General features: G+C 39.4%; 1 protein-coding gene across 30 annotated transcripts in view; it reads left to right on the top strand.

Moving 5' to 3' along the window:
• The window catches only part of AOPEP (aminopeptidase O (putative)), a 377,169-nt gene that overhangs the window by 17,989 nt on the left and 341,810 nt on the right, over positions 1 to 17,370 (top strand). For all 30 annotated transcript variants that reach the window (XR_011431756.1, XR_011431755.1, XR_011431757.1 and 27 more), the window contains exon 2: positions 15,329 to 16,263. Coding sequence is in view for 24 of the 30 variants with exons in the window: in XM_070249063.1 (XP_070105164.1) it covers positions 15,467 to 16,263 (797 nt within the window). In the remaining 6 variants the exon portion in view is untranslated. The remainder of the gene's footprint in view (positions 1 to 15,328; positions 16,264 to 17,370) is intronic.

The following is a 17,370-nucleotide window of genomic DNA, read 5'->3' as shown; positions in this document are numbered from 1 at the left end:
CATCTCATATTTTGTTTGCCTTAAGAGAGGGAAAAGAGCATTCTGGAGGATGGTGCACCAGCAATTAAATACTAGGCCTGGAAGTGACACTCACACTTCCATTGATAACTCATTGGCTAGACTAGTCGCATGGCAGTCACTAACTTAGAAGGGTTCCAGAAATTGCCGTCCTTCTATATTTGAGGGGAAGGGCTGCGGACGAAGAACTGGAAGTACTCATAAATAGCACTGCTGATGACTGCTCACCACACGCACAGACTCATTAGAAGGTGGTTGTATAATAATTCAAGTAGGAGGTCTTAGCTTCTAGAGCAGGTTGTTGCAGTCAGTATGGAGAAGAGTTGGATAAAAGAAAGAATTTGAAGGAATAAAATTTAAAAGTTGATAATTGATTGGATAGAATTACAGAGGAGAGAGGAGTCAACATGAGGCATGGTGGGAGGCCAGTCGGATGCCCTGCAGGCCTCTAGAGCTGTGCTCCTTGGAGAGAAGTCCACCGACCAGTGCCAGCCCACACACTGTGGTTGGTCTGTGAGGAGATGAGTACAGAAAGAGAGCAATCATTTAGAAACATTCATAAGTAATTCTTTTCTTTTTTCCTTTGCTATGGTTCTGATTATGTTTGTGTTAAATCTAATAATAAAAAATAATAATTAAAAAAATTTTTTAAATGGACTTGTATTTTGTATGTCTGTCTTTTCTTTTTTTGTGATTTGTTTTTATTATATTTTACAAAAGTATTGACCTGTAACAGTGGAAAAAACTAGCCCTTCACCACAGATAGTTTGAGAAATACTGCTTTGGAGATAGGTGACAAGGAGTTAAAGATCAGAGCTGGTGATAGGAGTTGAGTCCTTTCCTTGGAATGATTAGTTGAGTACCTGAGATGTGAGCAAAAGAAAGACTCCAGAATGAGAAGAGGGCCAAGGACTGAGCCTTGGGGGACACCTGGTGTTCTGGGGCGGAGATAGAAGAGGAAATGTAGACAGTACAGTGTCCCGGGAATCATCGGACAGGGTGGGAGGTTAGTAGTGTGTCAGATGCCACAGAGAGTCAGGGAAAATAAGGACTGAGGTCAAGCTAGATTTGGTAAGAAGGAAGTCTTGCATTGTGAATGTTTAAAAGTAAACTTTTAGTGAAGTGGTGTGGTCACATGCCAGATTTCAACAGTTATGAGAAATGTGTGATGATAAAATAGAGGGTATAAACTACTGGTTGGAAAAGTGTGATAGCAAAACAAAGGCAAGAGCTAGAATGGTAGCAATTGGGCCAGGCCAGGGAAAGCATATTTTGTTCTTGTTTTTTTTCCGGTAGGAAAACCTGAGCAACTCTAAAAGCTCCTGTCAGCTGAGAGGTGGGAAAGTAGATGTGAGAAGGAAGAAGGAGGTGGCAGTGTTCCCTGGCCAAAAGCAGGAGTGGAGAACAGAGGCCATGGGACTGAACTTGGGGAGTGGAAATGGGCGTGGATTGAAGAGGAATGGTGCGGTAACCCAGATAACTACTGATCCGTGGCAAACTGAGGATGGTCGGAGGCAGAAACTGGGTCTCTGCAAATCTCAGCAGACTCAGGGGAAAATACAAGGTGGGCATTACTGAGGTAGAGCACTGATGGCGGTGGATGTGGTCAAAGTTAAGTGAGCAGGGACTCAGAACCCCTAGTGAGAGCATCAATGAAATGACTCCAAATTGTGACCATGGGTGCAACCTGGGAAATTCAACTTCTTCCTCTAGTCAGTGCTCAGTAAATATGAGTACTGAAGAGTAAAGTAATGAGGGGAGGAATGGAGTGGGGTTACTTAATCCCCAATCATGATTAAAAGAATAAAAATATAGCACAAAATAGATTTAGGATAAAATTATTTAATTAAACATATCTAATACTGTGAGAAACAATCATTATTCATCAAAAGTATGAAAAGAATGAAAGTATGAAGTTTTAGGTGCTCTAAACATTTGTAAGTTTGAGAAGTGCTCAAAACTCCTGTCAAAGTAGTCTGTTAGTGATCTCTCATTTTCGTTGTGCTCTTTCTTTAAGTATTAGAATGGGACAGGAGCTGGGCAGTGTCTGTTATTTGTGCCCACCCCTCCCTGCAGCTCTGCACCCAGCCTCAGGGGTCTGCTCACCTTTGCTGTTGTCCGTGATGGGCCTCTGTTTGGTTTTCCAAATGATGTTGACAGAGGGTGGCAGGTCATGGTTACTCTGTAGGATTGCCATGCAGTAGCGGCCATGGATATAGTGGTTAAAAACACTCTGGAGTCCAACTGCTTGAGTTCACATCTTGGTAATCTCGGGCACTTAGCCTCTCTGCGAGTCATTTCTTCATCTGTAAAAAGGGATAGAAGAATAAAAAGGATTATAAGAGATTAGGAGAGTGTCAGATACAGAGTGAGCACTCAGTAAATATCAGTTATTTCTTCTAAGCAGATTATCTCTGATAGATGTTTTCACTGCTTTTTGCTAGTTTTAAGTTTTTCATAAGTGCACTTTTTTTTTTTAACTGACAAATCAAGTTATTTGCCCCTGAATAATGGGGAGTTGTCTGGATATGCGAACTTGAGCAAGTTGACAAAGGCCAAGGGAAGAGGGAATGATAAAGTGATTGCATGGGGACAAAGTCAAACTTACAGGAGAGGTGTATTGCAACAGGCTATGCTACGATTGATTAGTTCTTTGTTGTGTCCTATTGACACGTCTTTAACAGTTTTGACGCAGAAAGGTTATTTTCTAGTTTTAAAATTTAAATATTTCATATAAAACCTTTAATTGTTGATAGTGCCAGGAGACTAATCAATCTCCAAAGGAAGAATCAGGTGTTGCAGTTCAGTAGGTAAATAACCTTTCCAGTGCCTTCACTGCTCAGCCTCATGGGCAAGTGTGACTTCTTGAAAAAGGAGTAGAAAAGTGAAACCTCTTTTTCTCCATAACTGTAATGAATTCTCCCTGGAATCCTTTCCGCTCACTCTGCTATAATTTAGTTTAAGTCGCACTCTTTAGAAAACTGAAACAAGCTCTACTTTGCAAGCAAGTAGCAATCAAAGGGATAAATTCTCTTCTTTTTGAAAATAGAGTGAAATCACTTCCAGTCTGATCTTTGCAACCCAATGCCTGCTGATAATGTGAGCATAAACACATTAGGCACCCAAGAGGAATGGCATCTGGATGCTAAGATGTGATCAGGATAGCCAGAATAAACACAAGCTGCTATCAGGGAAGCTGAATTCCATCATATCACATCATGTTGAAACGTAATTCACTGTAGTCAGATACTGATGTGAGTAAAATCAGTTTTCGTTTTCAGTGTTCACATTTTAAACCTCTCTCTCCCTCCCCCCTGGGCTGGTTATAATATATAAATCAAGCCACAGCTGACAGTGATTTGCTTTCTTTATCCAGGAAAAGGTCTTTGACTCTGATTCTGACTTGGCTTCACTGCATTGATCGTCATCACAAGCACTTTTTATAATTCCCACAACAACGTAAACTCCAGTTGTTTTTTTGGGTTTTTTTTACATATACATATTGCAATAGGGTCTTTCATTACATGATCACAAATTATATGCAGTTACTCTTATATGCTTCATGAAAGCAGTAAATTTAAAGAAAAGAGAGACTATTTAAAACTTGAGACCAGAGAGCACAGTTTATCTTATTTACAGTTTGGCCTAAAGATTGGTATTTAAGTTAATATCATACCACATGTGGTAATCCTGCAAAGTGCTACATATTTTTATTTATAGTTAAGGGAATGACGCAAAACCCCCTTTTCATTATGTTATCTCGCATTATTTACTCAGTGATAAATGACATGGCCTCGTGGGTATGAGTTTTGCCGTGAAAGACCCTATTGTAGCATATATTTATATGGGGGGAGGGGCTGGGTTGTTAGACTTATGGTTGCCGAGGGAATTTAAATTCTGAATATCCTGGTACTTGTTCAGTTAAAACATATAGCTTAATGTTGTTTTAACACTGTATTTTTATTCGAAGTAAAAGAAAAATAACAAGGAGTGAACAAAGGGGAAAACTTAAAGTTAAAATGCTGGAAACCAGATAAAATGACTGAAGGCCTGTTGGCATATCCTAAACTCAGAGATTAAAAGTGTGCCAGAGACCGTGGTGATCCTGTGATAGGCTTGTTTCTGCCATTTACAATGACTTCAACTTGAAAAGTTTGTTAACTGTTTAAGGGTACCAGCAAGCGATTTCTATCAAATTGGGGAGATATGAAAATGAGCTCAAGGAAAAGTTCTGACGGACTGGGGAGCGTAATAGGGACTCAAACCTTTGAGTAGAAAACCTGTTCCATGCTGTGCCAATTTGTCCAATATTCATGTGAATTTCTACTGAAGAAGGAAAGAACTAGATATTTTGGAGGGAGGGTTAATTTTTTAGCATATATTTGTTTTGAAATAGAAAGAATAAAAAAACAGTAGATGAACAAATAAGAGGAAATACCAACTTTGAATAAAGTAGAAATTAGTTCAGGCTTTACTCATTCAGAATTTGGGGTAATTTAACCAGAAATGGGCAGCTGTTTTACTAAGTAGAAAAATAAGGACTTCCTAACAAATTAATAAAATAAATAAGATTTTAGGACTAATATATTTGAGGCAAATGTGCTCCCCCACCAGTTCATTCAGCACTTAAAAGATATTATCCCACTGTTTTCTGGGCCTCTGTTCTGATGAGAAGTCAAGTGTCATTCTGGGGAGAACCCATCTGTCATTTGCGTCATTGTGCCCCTGCATGTAATGCCATTTGTTCTGGCTGCTTTCAAGATTTTTTCTTAATTTTCAGTTTTTAGCACTTTGACTATGATGTGCATAGGTGTGATCTCCTTTGCATTTATCCTGCTTGGATTTGTTCAGATTCTTGAATCTTTAGATTTATATCTTTCACCAAGTTTGGACAATTTAAACTATTTTAAAAATAAATGAGTTCTTTTAGAATACTTTTAGATTTGCCAAAAAATTTGCAAAGATAGAGTTCCCACATATTCATCACCCAGCTTTCCCTAATGTTAACAGCTTACATAATCGTGGTACATTTGTTAAACTATAAAAGTAATGTTAGTACAATGCTATTAACTACAGTTTTTCCACTGCTGTCCATTTTTTTTTTTTTTTCTGTTTTAGGATCCAGTCTAGGATACATTACATTTTATCATCATACACTTTTCATGGCCTTGACACTTTTGAAGAGTACTGGTCAGGTATTTTTTTAGAGTGTTCCTCGATGTGGGTTTCCGTGGGTTTCTCTGATGTTTTCTCATGCTTATGCTGAGGTTATGGGTTTAGGGAAGAATATTCCAGAGGTAAGGTGCTTTCCCATTGAATCATATCAGGGGATAATGATATTGATATGACTTATCACTGGTGATGTTGATCTTAATAATGTGGTTAAGTTTGTGTCTGTCAGCTTTCCCTAGTGTAAACGTAATATATTTTCTTTCCTATTCTCTATTCTTTGGAAACAAGTCACTAAGTGCAGCTCATACTCAAGAGGAGGGAAAGTAAGCTTTATCTCTTGGAAGAGGTAGTATCTACATCTGTTGTTTAGAATTCTTCTATAAGGAAGATTTATCCCCCCACTCCCATTTATTTGTTATTCAATCATTTGTTTATATCAGAATAGAGTCATAGATATTTATTTCATTCTTTGGGTTCTAATCCAATACTATCATTGTTTATTTTTGTGCTCAGATTGTTTCAGCTTTGGCCATTGGAAGCTCTTTCAGGTTGATTCCTGTGTTCTTTAGAGATCGCCCTATTCTTTTTTTTTTTTTTTTCCTTAACTTTCTTACTTTGGGGGCCTATCTGAAACTCCAGGCTCATCTTGTATTTTCCCTGCCCTAGCCCTAGAATCTGCCGTTTCTCCCAGGAGGCCTGATTCCTTTTCTTGGAAAATGGTATTTGGAAACCATAATCTGGGTGCTGGTTGTTCTCACTGTTCATTATTTTTTAAAGTATTTTTTGCATAGCATTCTCTTTCACTTGTCCTTCTTGTACTTCAGTTCTATATGTTTAACCTTTTGATTTTGATCCAAAGGTACCTGGGACTTTGTTCATTTTTTTCAACATTTTTTTCTCTCTGTTCCTCAGATTGTATAATTTCTATATAAATATTTTCAAATTCAGTTACTCCTTCTTCTATAATCTCTCATATCTATTAAACCCATTCAGTGCATTTTTAATTCGACATATAGTATTCTTTAGTTTTAGAATTTCTTTCTTTTTTTTTTTTAGTAATTTCTACTCCTCTGCTGAGTTTTCCTTTTAGTTAATTTATTTCAGCATTTATGTTCTTAATTATAATAGCTGCTTTAAAGTCCTTGTCTGCTAATTCTAATCTTTGGGTCCACTCAAGTCAGTTTCCATTGATTGCTTTTTCTTTGAGTATGGGTCATATTTTCTTGTTTTTATGTCTAATAATTTTGGATTTTATTTTGGACATTGTGGTTGATATTTTATAGAAACTCTGGATTCTTTATGTTCTTCTGAAGAGTATTAACGTTTTGTAGTAGCAGGCAATTAACTTGGCTCAAATCAGACTTCCAACGTTGCCTTCCCAGCAGGGGGCAGCAGCAGAAATCTCAGTTTAGTTCAGTTTATTTTGCCGTGAATGGACTGTGTAGTCTGCCCCATACATGAACGGTTCGGGGTAAGTTAGAGAATAGGGCAGTTTATATGCAGAATATGGGGTTGTTGACTTCCCTGACGTTTTCCTTCTTTACTTTCCAGCTACTGAGTCAATCCTGAACCCTGTTGTCTGATTCTTCAGTCAGTAAGACTGCAAGTTTCAGTTTGAATTGTAGCTGCTCTGCATAGCACCAACTAGAGCCTATCCTCAGATGAAAAACTATAAAACTGGAAACTCGGTGCCTTTCCTGTCTCCCAGGTGTCAACTCCCTACAGTTTCTATCAACTTTCTGTTCTCTCTCACGTACCTTCAGATTTTTATTGTTGTTTTCTAGAGTTTACAAGTGCTATCAGTGGTAAGGTTAGTCTGATATGAGCTACTACATGGTTACTAGAAGTGGTATTCCACTTCATTTAAGGGGAAGGATAATGTTAATTAAATAATCAAGCAAACAAATGTAAAACTAAAACTATATTGTGCTTTGAAGAAGTACAAAGTGCTATAAGATCTAATAATAGGGGAATTTGGCTTAATCAGTGAGGTCAGGAAAGTTTTCTTTGAGGACTTGCTGGGGAGAGGGAGAGAGTGTTAACAAAGAGAGAACAGAAGAGGATTCCACATATTTATTGAATGAGTAAATAATATAATTCAGCTTTCTCTGCATCTTGGCTTCTTTCTTAGCACATATTCTTATCCTTTCAATTTTTAATCATGTCTCTAGGTTTCTGTGTTGATGAAAGGAAATCTATAGCTATGGTGCCTGTAATGGTATACAATGAAGCATATCCTGTATGAAAACTTCTTGAGTCAAAGAACTTGTAGGTATGGACCATTGAAGTGGTATAGTGGAGTCTGTGGACTTCTGGTCAACAGGATCATCTGAATTATAAGGATGGCTCAAATCAGACTTCCAACGTTGCCTTCCCAGCAGTGGGCAGCAGCAGAAATCTCAGTTTAGTTCAGTTTATTTTGCCGTGAATGGACTGTGTAGTCTGCCCCATACATGAACGGTTCAGGGGTAAGTTAGAGAATAGGGCAGTTTATATGCAGAATATGGGGTTGTTGACTTCCCTGACGTTTTCCTGATTTTGATCCAAAGGTACCTGGGACTTTGTTCATTTTTTTCAACATTTTTTTCTCTCTGTTCCTCAGATTGTATAATTTCTATATAAATATTTTCAAATTCAGTTACTCCTTCTTCTATAATCCCATTTCAAGTATTTATCAGTGCTGGATAAAATATAACAACATACACACACCCCCATATATACACATATATACTTACATACAAAAATTCAAAACCAAGAAAGGGCTATCCTAGTTGACCAAAATGGGGAGGGCAAGTAAAGTCAGTATGATGAACCAGGTGCCTAACCTGAGAGGCCGTCACAGAGAAATAAGTTTAGGCCTTACTAGCTGGGGTTGAGGAGGGGTTGGGTCCTGATCTCAACCAAGGAAGGGGTACCCAGTCATAGATCCAGTACATTTGGAGAACTGAAACTGAGTTATCGGCATAAAGCCAGAAACCATGAGGGGGTGATCCTTATGTTAAATGGAGAAGGAAAATTCCGTGCACTGTCTTGATAGAGAGGCAAGGAAATTTAGTGTTTATTCAGGGCTATACATGGAAAGAATTCCTGAGTCCTCAAACTGAAGGGGCACACTGAATCTTCAGCAAGCCAAATAAAAATAAATCCACATTTAGACAGATTGAGTGAAACAGTAGAACATCAAAGATAACGAAAAAAATATAAAAACTACCAGGAAGAAAAAACAGACGCATGTTGAGAAATGCGGATTAATAACAAACTTCTTATCAGCAAAAAGAGATGTCAGAATATAGTAGAGTAATATATTCAAAGTACTAAGTGAAAATAACCGTTGGCCTAAAAGTCTACACTTGGTTAAGCGATCATTCAATAGTGAGGATAAAGACATTTTCAAACATACAAATATTGAAAGAGTTTACTACTTATGAAATCCTCCTAAAAGAATTACTAAAGATATACTTAAGTAAAAAGGAAATTGTGGCAGATTGTATTTTCCAAAATTGGCCACAACAATATCTGCCATCTCACATGCTCTTCTCCAGTGTGAGCTAGCCACTCCCCCATCAAGAGATGGAGTTGAATTCCCTCTTTTTGAATCCGGACTAGCCATATGCCTCTCTTTTGAAACCAGGAGAATGTGGTGGAAGTGATACCACGTTGACTTTCGAGGCTGCATCAGAAAAAATCATTCAGCTTTCAACTGGTTCCTTGGAACACTTGCTCTGGGGGCTGTCAGCTGCCATATAAGATGTCCAACTATTCCAAGACCTCCATGTTAGACAGGCTTTGTGTAGTCACCCTAGACATCAGAACCCCTAGACAAGGCCATCCTCCAGCTGAGTACCACTGAGTGCCATAGTCAAATTCATAAGGTGCAGAAGAATGGCCCAGCTGAATGTTACCCAAATTCTTGACCTACGGAATATGGTAAAATGGTTGCTGTTTGAAGCCACAAAGTTTTGGGTTAATTTGTCAAGTAGCAATAGTAACTGGAACAAAATTGAACCCTGAAGGAAGGAGTGGATTGTATGAATCAGTCATGAGTAAGGAAACTGGTGAACAAATACAAATAAGTATTGCCTGTTTTTTTGTAAGTTGGATGAGGGTTGTTAAAAACAATGTGATACTAAGATATCACCAACAATGATATGAAAGCTGATATAGGGTGAGGAAGAGGAGAGATTGATGATAAAACTTTCTAGGGTCATTGTAGGGTTCAGAAGACTACTAGAGGTTGACTTTAAGTAACCGTGTTAAAGAAAATAAATAGAATGTATAACTTAAACATTAGAGGGAAAAAAGAGAATTTAGATAAAATTCAACAAAAAGTAGAAAAGTAAAAGCTAAGAAGCAAAATTGTGGTAGATAGAAAACAAAATAAATTGGTTGAGATCACTGCTGTTACAAGCATAATCATGATAAATGTAAATAAATTTCAGTTGTTAAAAATGATAATTATATTTTTATAAATGCAGCCAAATGTTGCTTAAAAAAGACACTCAAAACAACCCAGGGCAGCTGAAGAGAATAGAAAAGATATATTAGGAAAAAACAAACCAAAAGAAAGCAGGTATGACAATATTAATAGCAGATGAAATGGAATTTCTAGGTATTTTACCCAGGAAACACTTGCACATGTGTACCAGGAGACAGGTACAAGGATGTTCATTGCAGCATTGTTTGTAATAATGAAAATTTTAAAAGAAGTTAAATATTATCAGTAAGGAAATATATACATAAATTGTGGAATATTCGTATAAGAACACTAACCAGTCGTTACAAGATGTAAGCTGGATCTATGTGCATTTACATGGCTATATTTTGAAACTACTGAGTGAAAGAAATGTTACAGAATAATATGTCAGTGTGACATTTCTAAACAAAAAATGATACCTTTGTTCTTCTAAGATTCCTTCTAATTCTGAAATTATTTAATTGAAATTCAAGCAGTAAGCTGTCTTCCTATGACTATAATAGGCACTTGAGTGTCTGAGGAACTGTGTCCAGAAACAGTATACTTCAGCAACTAAACTGGCTGTCATTAAGGGCAATCACTGTACCCTAAAGAAAGAACACACTTGGAATAGCAGAATAGTCTTCTTCTGAACGAGTAATCTATAGAATTAAATATTTTGTAACTCCTCATAGTGTGCTCAATATAATAGAGTAAGCGTATGTGCATGTTTCTCCTTCTCCCCTGAGTTGCTTACAAGAGAAGAGTTGTAGCCTAAAGAGGTACAGGTGTGTCCTGAGAAGAAAAAATGAGCTGTCTTGGAGGAAGATGTTTGTTAAGTAATACCTTTCTGCTGGAACCTATTCAAGCCAGAATCCCTGTTCTGTGAATAATTAGATGTTGAAATCACAAATGCCCTCAGATGTCAATTCCACAGATACTACTTGAGAACCTACTATGTACAGGGTGTGCTACGGAACATGGTCATGAACACAAAGATGAGTCAGGAGCCCCAGGTTGTCTATAGCCCATTGGAAGGTGGAGGTAACTGTGAAATGAAGCAGGGTAAGTTGAGGGCCATGAGAGTGTTGGCACATGGCCTGTAGCTTGAAAGGAGAGTGAGATTATTTTCTATGGCTCTGCAGAGGCTGTTTCACGTATTGCAAATGTGTGCATTTCTTTCCTGGTGACTGAAAGTGGCAGGCCAGTCTCTTTGCTGTGCCGTAGTTCTGTGTAATATTTGATCCCCCCCTCCCCCCAACCTTCCTTAAGAAAAATTTTGCTGTACATTAATCCTTTTGAAGCCGTTAATGGTGTTGCTGAGACAATCGTTTAAGCAGTTAAAATACACAGTACATTGTGTACTTATTTTAGAGGCAGCAGTGGTTAGCCACTGGAAACTAACCATTGGGTTTGATAAAGGGGGGAATTTTATATGTTATGGCTTATGACAGAGAATGGAAAAATGCTTCAGTGAGATGGGTTGGCATTTTAAATTGGAACACAATAATAGAAAAAATTGCTGAAATCAACAGACTGCTTAGAAATATGGTTACTATTTGCTGAGAGAGGCCTTTCAAGGTAGCCGCATACACGCGTTTGCAACCACAGTCAGTTGAGTTCTTCCCTGGACACAGGACTGTGACCATGATTGACGTCAGTGAGAGTTATGTACTTGCAGAGGAAGGAGATTTTAGGTCTTCCATGAATCCAAGGCAAGTGGGAAATAGGTGTACTAAGCAACAAGTTATAATAGACTTACACGTGTCACATAACTTAGGTTGGAAACCAGGCAAAGGTGATGGTGATCTTCTGAATCTTCTGGGACTGGCTTAAAAATTCTCCTTTTTTCCCCACAGCCATTACAATACGAATTGATTCTAGTTCACACAACCTGAAGAAGATAAAAAAGGTAGAATTGGGGATATGGAAGAGAGGCTTAGGAGGTAACATTTGATTTATGACTTGGACAATATGAAGGAAGTGGCCTTGAGAGCTGGAGGATGAGAATTTCAAGGAAAAGCATCGAGAATGGGTGACCTTGGGCAAATTGCTGTACCTCTCTGGGCCTCATTGTCTTTGTTTGTAAAACCAGAGTTGGATTAAGTGAGCCCTAAGGAATTTTTCTACTCTAAAATTCATTAAAATAAGACTAGTTAAAATGGGCAACAAGGCCAAATGTATTTTTTGTTTTCTTTTATTTTTAATTTTTTTCCAGTTTTATTGAGATATAATTGACATAGATTTATTTAAAGTGTACAACATAATGATTTGAGATATATATATATATATATATATATATATATATATATATATATATATAGTGATGTTTGTTTTTAAAGATGGCAGCCCTAGGGGTGTTTGAAACATTGGCAGTAGGATGGAGACATTGAGAGGGAGAAAATATTGGCAAGAGAAAAATGTCAAAATGAAACAAGATTCCAAATTAGTGGGAGGGGATGGTATTGGGGGGAATGCTTCTTTCCCCTTTCTGATGTTTCCTTTCTTGTGGAGGGAGTGTAATTGCTGTAACATTCCTGGTCACCTTACTTCTTCTTCCCTGAGGGAGGTGGAGTGACTTACTCCGGTAAGTGTGGGAAGAAGGAACTGGGTATGCTCTGTTCAGATCGGCTCCCCCGTCGGCTCTTGGGCAGCAGTCCTGACCACAGAGCGCTGTTCTTCGCCAGGCCCTGAGTCTTACCTAGGGAGGGCACCTCCTCTTCTGGGAGCTTCCACCTGATCCAGCATTACCTGTGACCCTATGGGCAAATCTGTCGAATTTGGGGATTCAGGTTTCAGCTACCTTAGGCTCCCACACTGTGGCTCCCACACTAAGCCGTATTCTGCAGTTTAGTCTTCATCAGTAATAATGTTGATAGTTTGGTCTCTGTCTGCCATATCCTCATCTTATTTCTCTGTGTGCCGAATTTGGATAGGAAAGAAGAGTGCGATTTGTTTCCCTCTCGCAGACCCCAGAAGCTGCGATGCAGGGGAAAGAATTAGCTTTGGTGAGAAGGGGTATCGTTTCCTCTGAATCAGGAGAAGGCAGTAGGTGTGAAGAACTAGAGATCCTTGAGGTATGATGGAGTTTCAGAGATTCCAAATCATCTCAGTAAAGTAGGAGCCCAAATAATTAGCTGAGAATGAGTCAGCAGGCAGGAAATTGGAAAGTTAGAAGAAGGAAAGATTTAGAATTGCCCCCATAGGGAGTATGCTCAAGAATCCACTGAAGAGGACCAAAGGATTGCAAGTTAGGGTGACAAGCAGGGCGATGGTAACAGACCTAGATGGGTGGGGCTCTAAGGCAGGCTCTTCTCTGCCACTAGGGACAAAAGTGGTAAAAACTGCTCTACAGAATATACTTTATTCTTAAATTATATTAACTTTGACAAGCAAATGAAGGAATCTATTAGGGTTAGTTAGACAATGAATGGTTATTTCCGTATCGTTACAAATGCTAAATTGTTCTTCTTCAGATATGATAGTTTAGACAGCCACTAAGTTAACCCTTGTCTCAGTGATTCACATTTTCCTCTTGTCTGTGTGTATGTATTCAGGGGTTTTTTGTTAAACAAGTTTGTGTGTGTGTGTGTGGTGTTTTTGTTTGTTTGTTTTTTGGTGAGAAAGATTGTGCCTGAGGTAACGTCTGTGCCAGTCTTCCTCTCTTTTTTTTGTACATGGGACACCATCACAGCATGGCTTGATGAGCGGTGTATAGGTCCATGCCCAGGATCCGAACCCGTGAACTCCTACTGACGCAGTGGAGCCTGTGAACTTAACCACTATGCCACCAGGCCAGCCTCTAAACAAGTTTTTTAAAAGGACCCAGTCAACAAAATGCTGCATGTTAGCAGCCCAGATACCAGCAGGATGAAGTTTTAACATCTGTTGTTTCTCATTACATAGATACGGACAGTGGCTTTAGTGAAGGTTGTTATTCATTACATGACAAGTTCAGTAGCTATCATGCAGAAAAGAAAATACCCTGGCTTATTCCCTTTGCCCATTGACTTTTCTAGAACCAAGAGGAGTATCAGCTTCTCCATACGGTAATCTCAAAGCTATTCTTTGCATCCCTGATTTCTCTCAATTCCTATTACTCTTAAAGTCATAGTATGTATTACCACATGCAGGTTGGTGGGGGAGGGAGAGAAGGGAGCAGGGAAGGATTTCGGGAGGCGATTGCACTTGAACTGGGTGTAGAGGGAAAATAGAATTTGACACGTAGATATGGGAGGTAGGAGCCAGGAGCACTCCAGGGACACTGGTTATGGGAGGTGCGAGCCAGGGGCACTCCAGGTATGGCACACAGCTTAGTCCAAAAAACAAGAAAGCATGGTGTCAGGTCATCTTCAGGGAGAGTGTATTGAGCAGGCTCTTTAGCTGGAGGACAAAGATGCAAAGGGAGTATGGTCTCCATGACCAGGAAAATAGCATGAAACCAGATTGTACAAGGCTGCAGGAATGAAAATTCAGTAGGTTTGTTTGCCGGAATGAAATTCTGGAAGAGAGGGAAAAGAGTCTAATAGAGAGGCAGGTAAAGTAGGAAGGGAAGTGAGAAGGAGTTAGAATAAAAAGGGAGGGCTCAATTTTACTTGAAAAGTCAAGCAAGTAACGTTTTGTAGTTGGTAAAAGAATACCTCCTGATATTTAGAAATACAAAAATTATTTTAAATATATCTACTTTGTCAGAGTTTTTATTTCTTTTCCTCTGCCATTTCTTTTTCATTTTTAGTAAAAGAATAATAGTAATTAAAAAAAAGAGTATACCCTGAAAGAAGTGAGGTACACAACAGGGACTGAAATAATTTCAGGTAATTTTTCTTTTAGCTCGATTGCTATTATAAAAAAATACATTTTGATTCAGAACTTTTATGAGGAACTGGGGCATTTTATTACAACATCTGTTTCTACATTTTATTTTCTCTGCTTCCTTTTACAGGTATTTGCATACTTTTTTTTTTTTTCAAATGAGAAGACCTTTTTGTTTGCCACAAGAAGGCTATTATCCAGAATGTTAATGGGTTTTCAGCTATTAAGATGTAATGATATACCTTGAGTATTTAACTATAAATTTGAAAAATCTCCATGAACAATCTCAAAGGAATACTTAGAATGCACTCCTGGTAAATTGGCTCATTTTCCTGTAATTCACTGGAAGTGCTGATGGGAGAGCAGTCCTAATGTGAAAAGTACATTAATCCCTGGAGTTACATTGTATGTATTAAATTATTACTCTCAAAGAATAAAACGTATGAGGCCATTTAGCCTTCATTCACATTTGTTACTTAGAATCACAGTAGAGAAACAATCACTTATCTTTTGATGCACAAAATTAGAAATGATACATTTAGTATCTTTTAAAACCAGAGGCATAGTGATGCTCAGTTACGCTTTTGCATAATGATTATTCTTTTCCAAAACAAGGACTGTTCCAGTTAGGAACAGGATTCTTCCGTCTTTGTGGAGGCCCCTTTCATTCCACTGGTAATTGAAATATTTTTAGAAACTCCTAATGCAGCTTTCTTTGATGTCAGTCAAAAAGATTAGTCTGCCTTCTAGCTGCGAGCTTCCACCACAGTGGGGATTATTTAAGAAGGTAGTCAACTTGCAGGAGCAGCAGTGGCAGGAACATTTAGGGTCTTATTTGGAATTTTGTCTAATTGTGTTTTTCTTCTTTGCCAGGGGACTGAAAGTTGTCGAACCGTAATTTGTGACACCAGGTGTTTTTTGGTAAGCAGCCATTTGTGATTTCGAAAGATTAAGGCAGATGGGAAGTCCCTTCTGAGATTTTAACACAGCTCTTGAACAGCAACCTACACCATGGACGTAAAACTGGACCCTTCCCGAGATGACCTGCCTCTCCTGGCTAACACCGGCCACATACTTGTGAAGCACTATGTACTGGATTTAGATGTGGATTTCAAAAGTCAGATCATTGAGGGCAGCATAGTGCTGTTCTTTGAGCCTGGAAACAGATTCAAGAAACAGAGTAGTTCCATCGAGGAAACCTGCCAATCAGAGTCAAATGAAGCCTGCAAATTTAGGATGCCTGAACCCTGCCACAATCCTGTGACACATACAAGTACCTTCTCATCTAAAATGGGATATGATGGTTTTTCAGTCTGTGGTAAAGGTGTAAAAGATACTTCTGGTAAAGATGGTAACCATGACAACTGGGAACAGGCTTCTGGGATTTCTAGTTCAAAGTACTGCTGTGACACAGGGAATCATGGGAGTGAGGATTTTTTGCTAGTGTTGGACTGCTGTGATTTGTCCGTGTTAAAGGTTGAGGAGGTGGATGTTGCCGCTGTGCCAGGTATTGAAAAATTTGCAAGGTCTCCCACGCTCACGGTTGTTTCTGAGGAGCTCAGGAATCAGATTATACGGGAACTTGTGACTCTGCCTGCAGATCGTTGGAGGGAGCAGTTAGACTATTATGCTCGCTGCAGCCAGGCTCCTGGCTGTGGGGAACTCCTGTTTGACACTGACACTTGGAGCTTACAGATCAGGAAGACAGGGACTCAGGCAGCTACTGACTTTCCTCACGCCATAAGGATACGGTACAGAACCAAACCCCAGGGGCGATCAGTTACATGGACTTCAGACCAGAGCGGCAGGTAGGTTGTCTGGCACTCCCCAGCCCTCCGCCCGTTAATCACACACTGGGAGATGAGCCTTTGCAGGGATGCTCTCAGACGGTACCAACTCTGCAAAGATGCTCCCCTTCATTCTGTGGTATTACCCATCTAGCCTCAAATCCTTAGACCCATAGTGAAGCAGGGAAATTTCCAGACATACTGAACTCTTAATAGGATTATTTCCCTTAAGTCAGGATGAAAAGATTACTTTCCTAAGCCCTGCATTTCTGAGTTAGGAGATTGAAAGGCAAGCCTCCTGATTAAATCCCGAGCCCAACTCTCTGCTGAGATCTCTGCTGGCCCCTTCCAGTGCTGTAGATGGCAGTGCTCTGTGTCCCTGCGCCAATGCTTCTCAAAGCTCCCGCAGACTCTCCCTGAGGGGGTGCCCTGCTGCCAAGTTGAGTGGGTGTGAAGCCTGGCACAGTGCTTCCAAAGAAAGCCGGCTCTGCTCTTGTACCTCCTTGCTGTACCTGTCTCTTGGCAGCTGTGCCTCCCTGGACTTCGTCAGCTGTCGTATAACGTGAACCCCTAAAGCACTGGGAAGATCCATTTCTGAGGAGTGTGACAGTCAGTCCTGTCGAGTCCACACTTGATTCTTTGGCTGTGATTCTTCGTATTTGACACCAGCGAGACTCCTGGTTTTTAGTGTGGGGAGAAGGAATTGATGAGGCATCGATTTCCAGGCAGCCATTCATTCTTTTCTTCTTGCCCTTCCTCCAACAGTTGTTGAGGGTTTTTAGAATTTGTGAATTTTTAAATCAAACGTTATTGATTCCTCATTATTTTACCTATTTCTTTGTGCTAATGTGCTGCAAATCGATACAGTAATGATTGCAGAGCTTGGCTGGAGGAACGCTGATCTCTGCGAGCTTGTTGGGAGCGCCGCCTCTTATAGCATTGGACTTCCTTAATGGAGGCGGTAGTCTCCCCCGACCCATCCCCCAAATGCATTTTCAGTTTTTTTTAAAGCATCACTTTGACTTTGAGCTCTAATTATCCCATTCTTGCCTCTAATCTTACCTCCTGCTTTGGTCTCCAGCCCCACTTGGAATGAGTTCACTTTGTCTTATTTCTTCTAGAATCAGA

The sequence above is a fragment of the Equus caballus genome, chromosome 23, assembly GCF_041296265.1.
Source record: "Equus caballus isolate H_3958 breed thoroughbred chromosome 23, TB-T2T, whole genome shotgun sequence".
NCBI lineage: Eukaryota > Metazoa > Chordata > Mammalia > Perissodactyla > Equidae > Equus > Equus caballus.
Note: the sequence above shows the minus strand (reverse complement) of the source record. Positions and strands in the feature narration are given on the sequence as shown.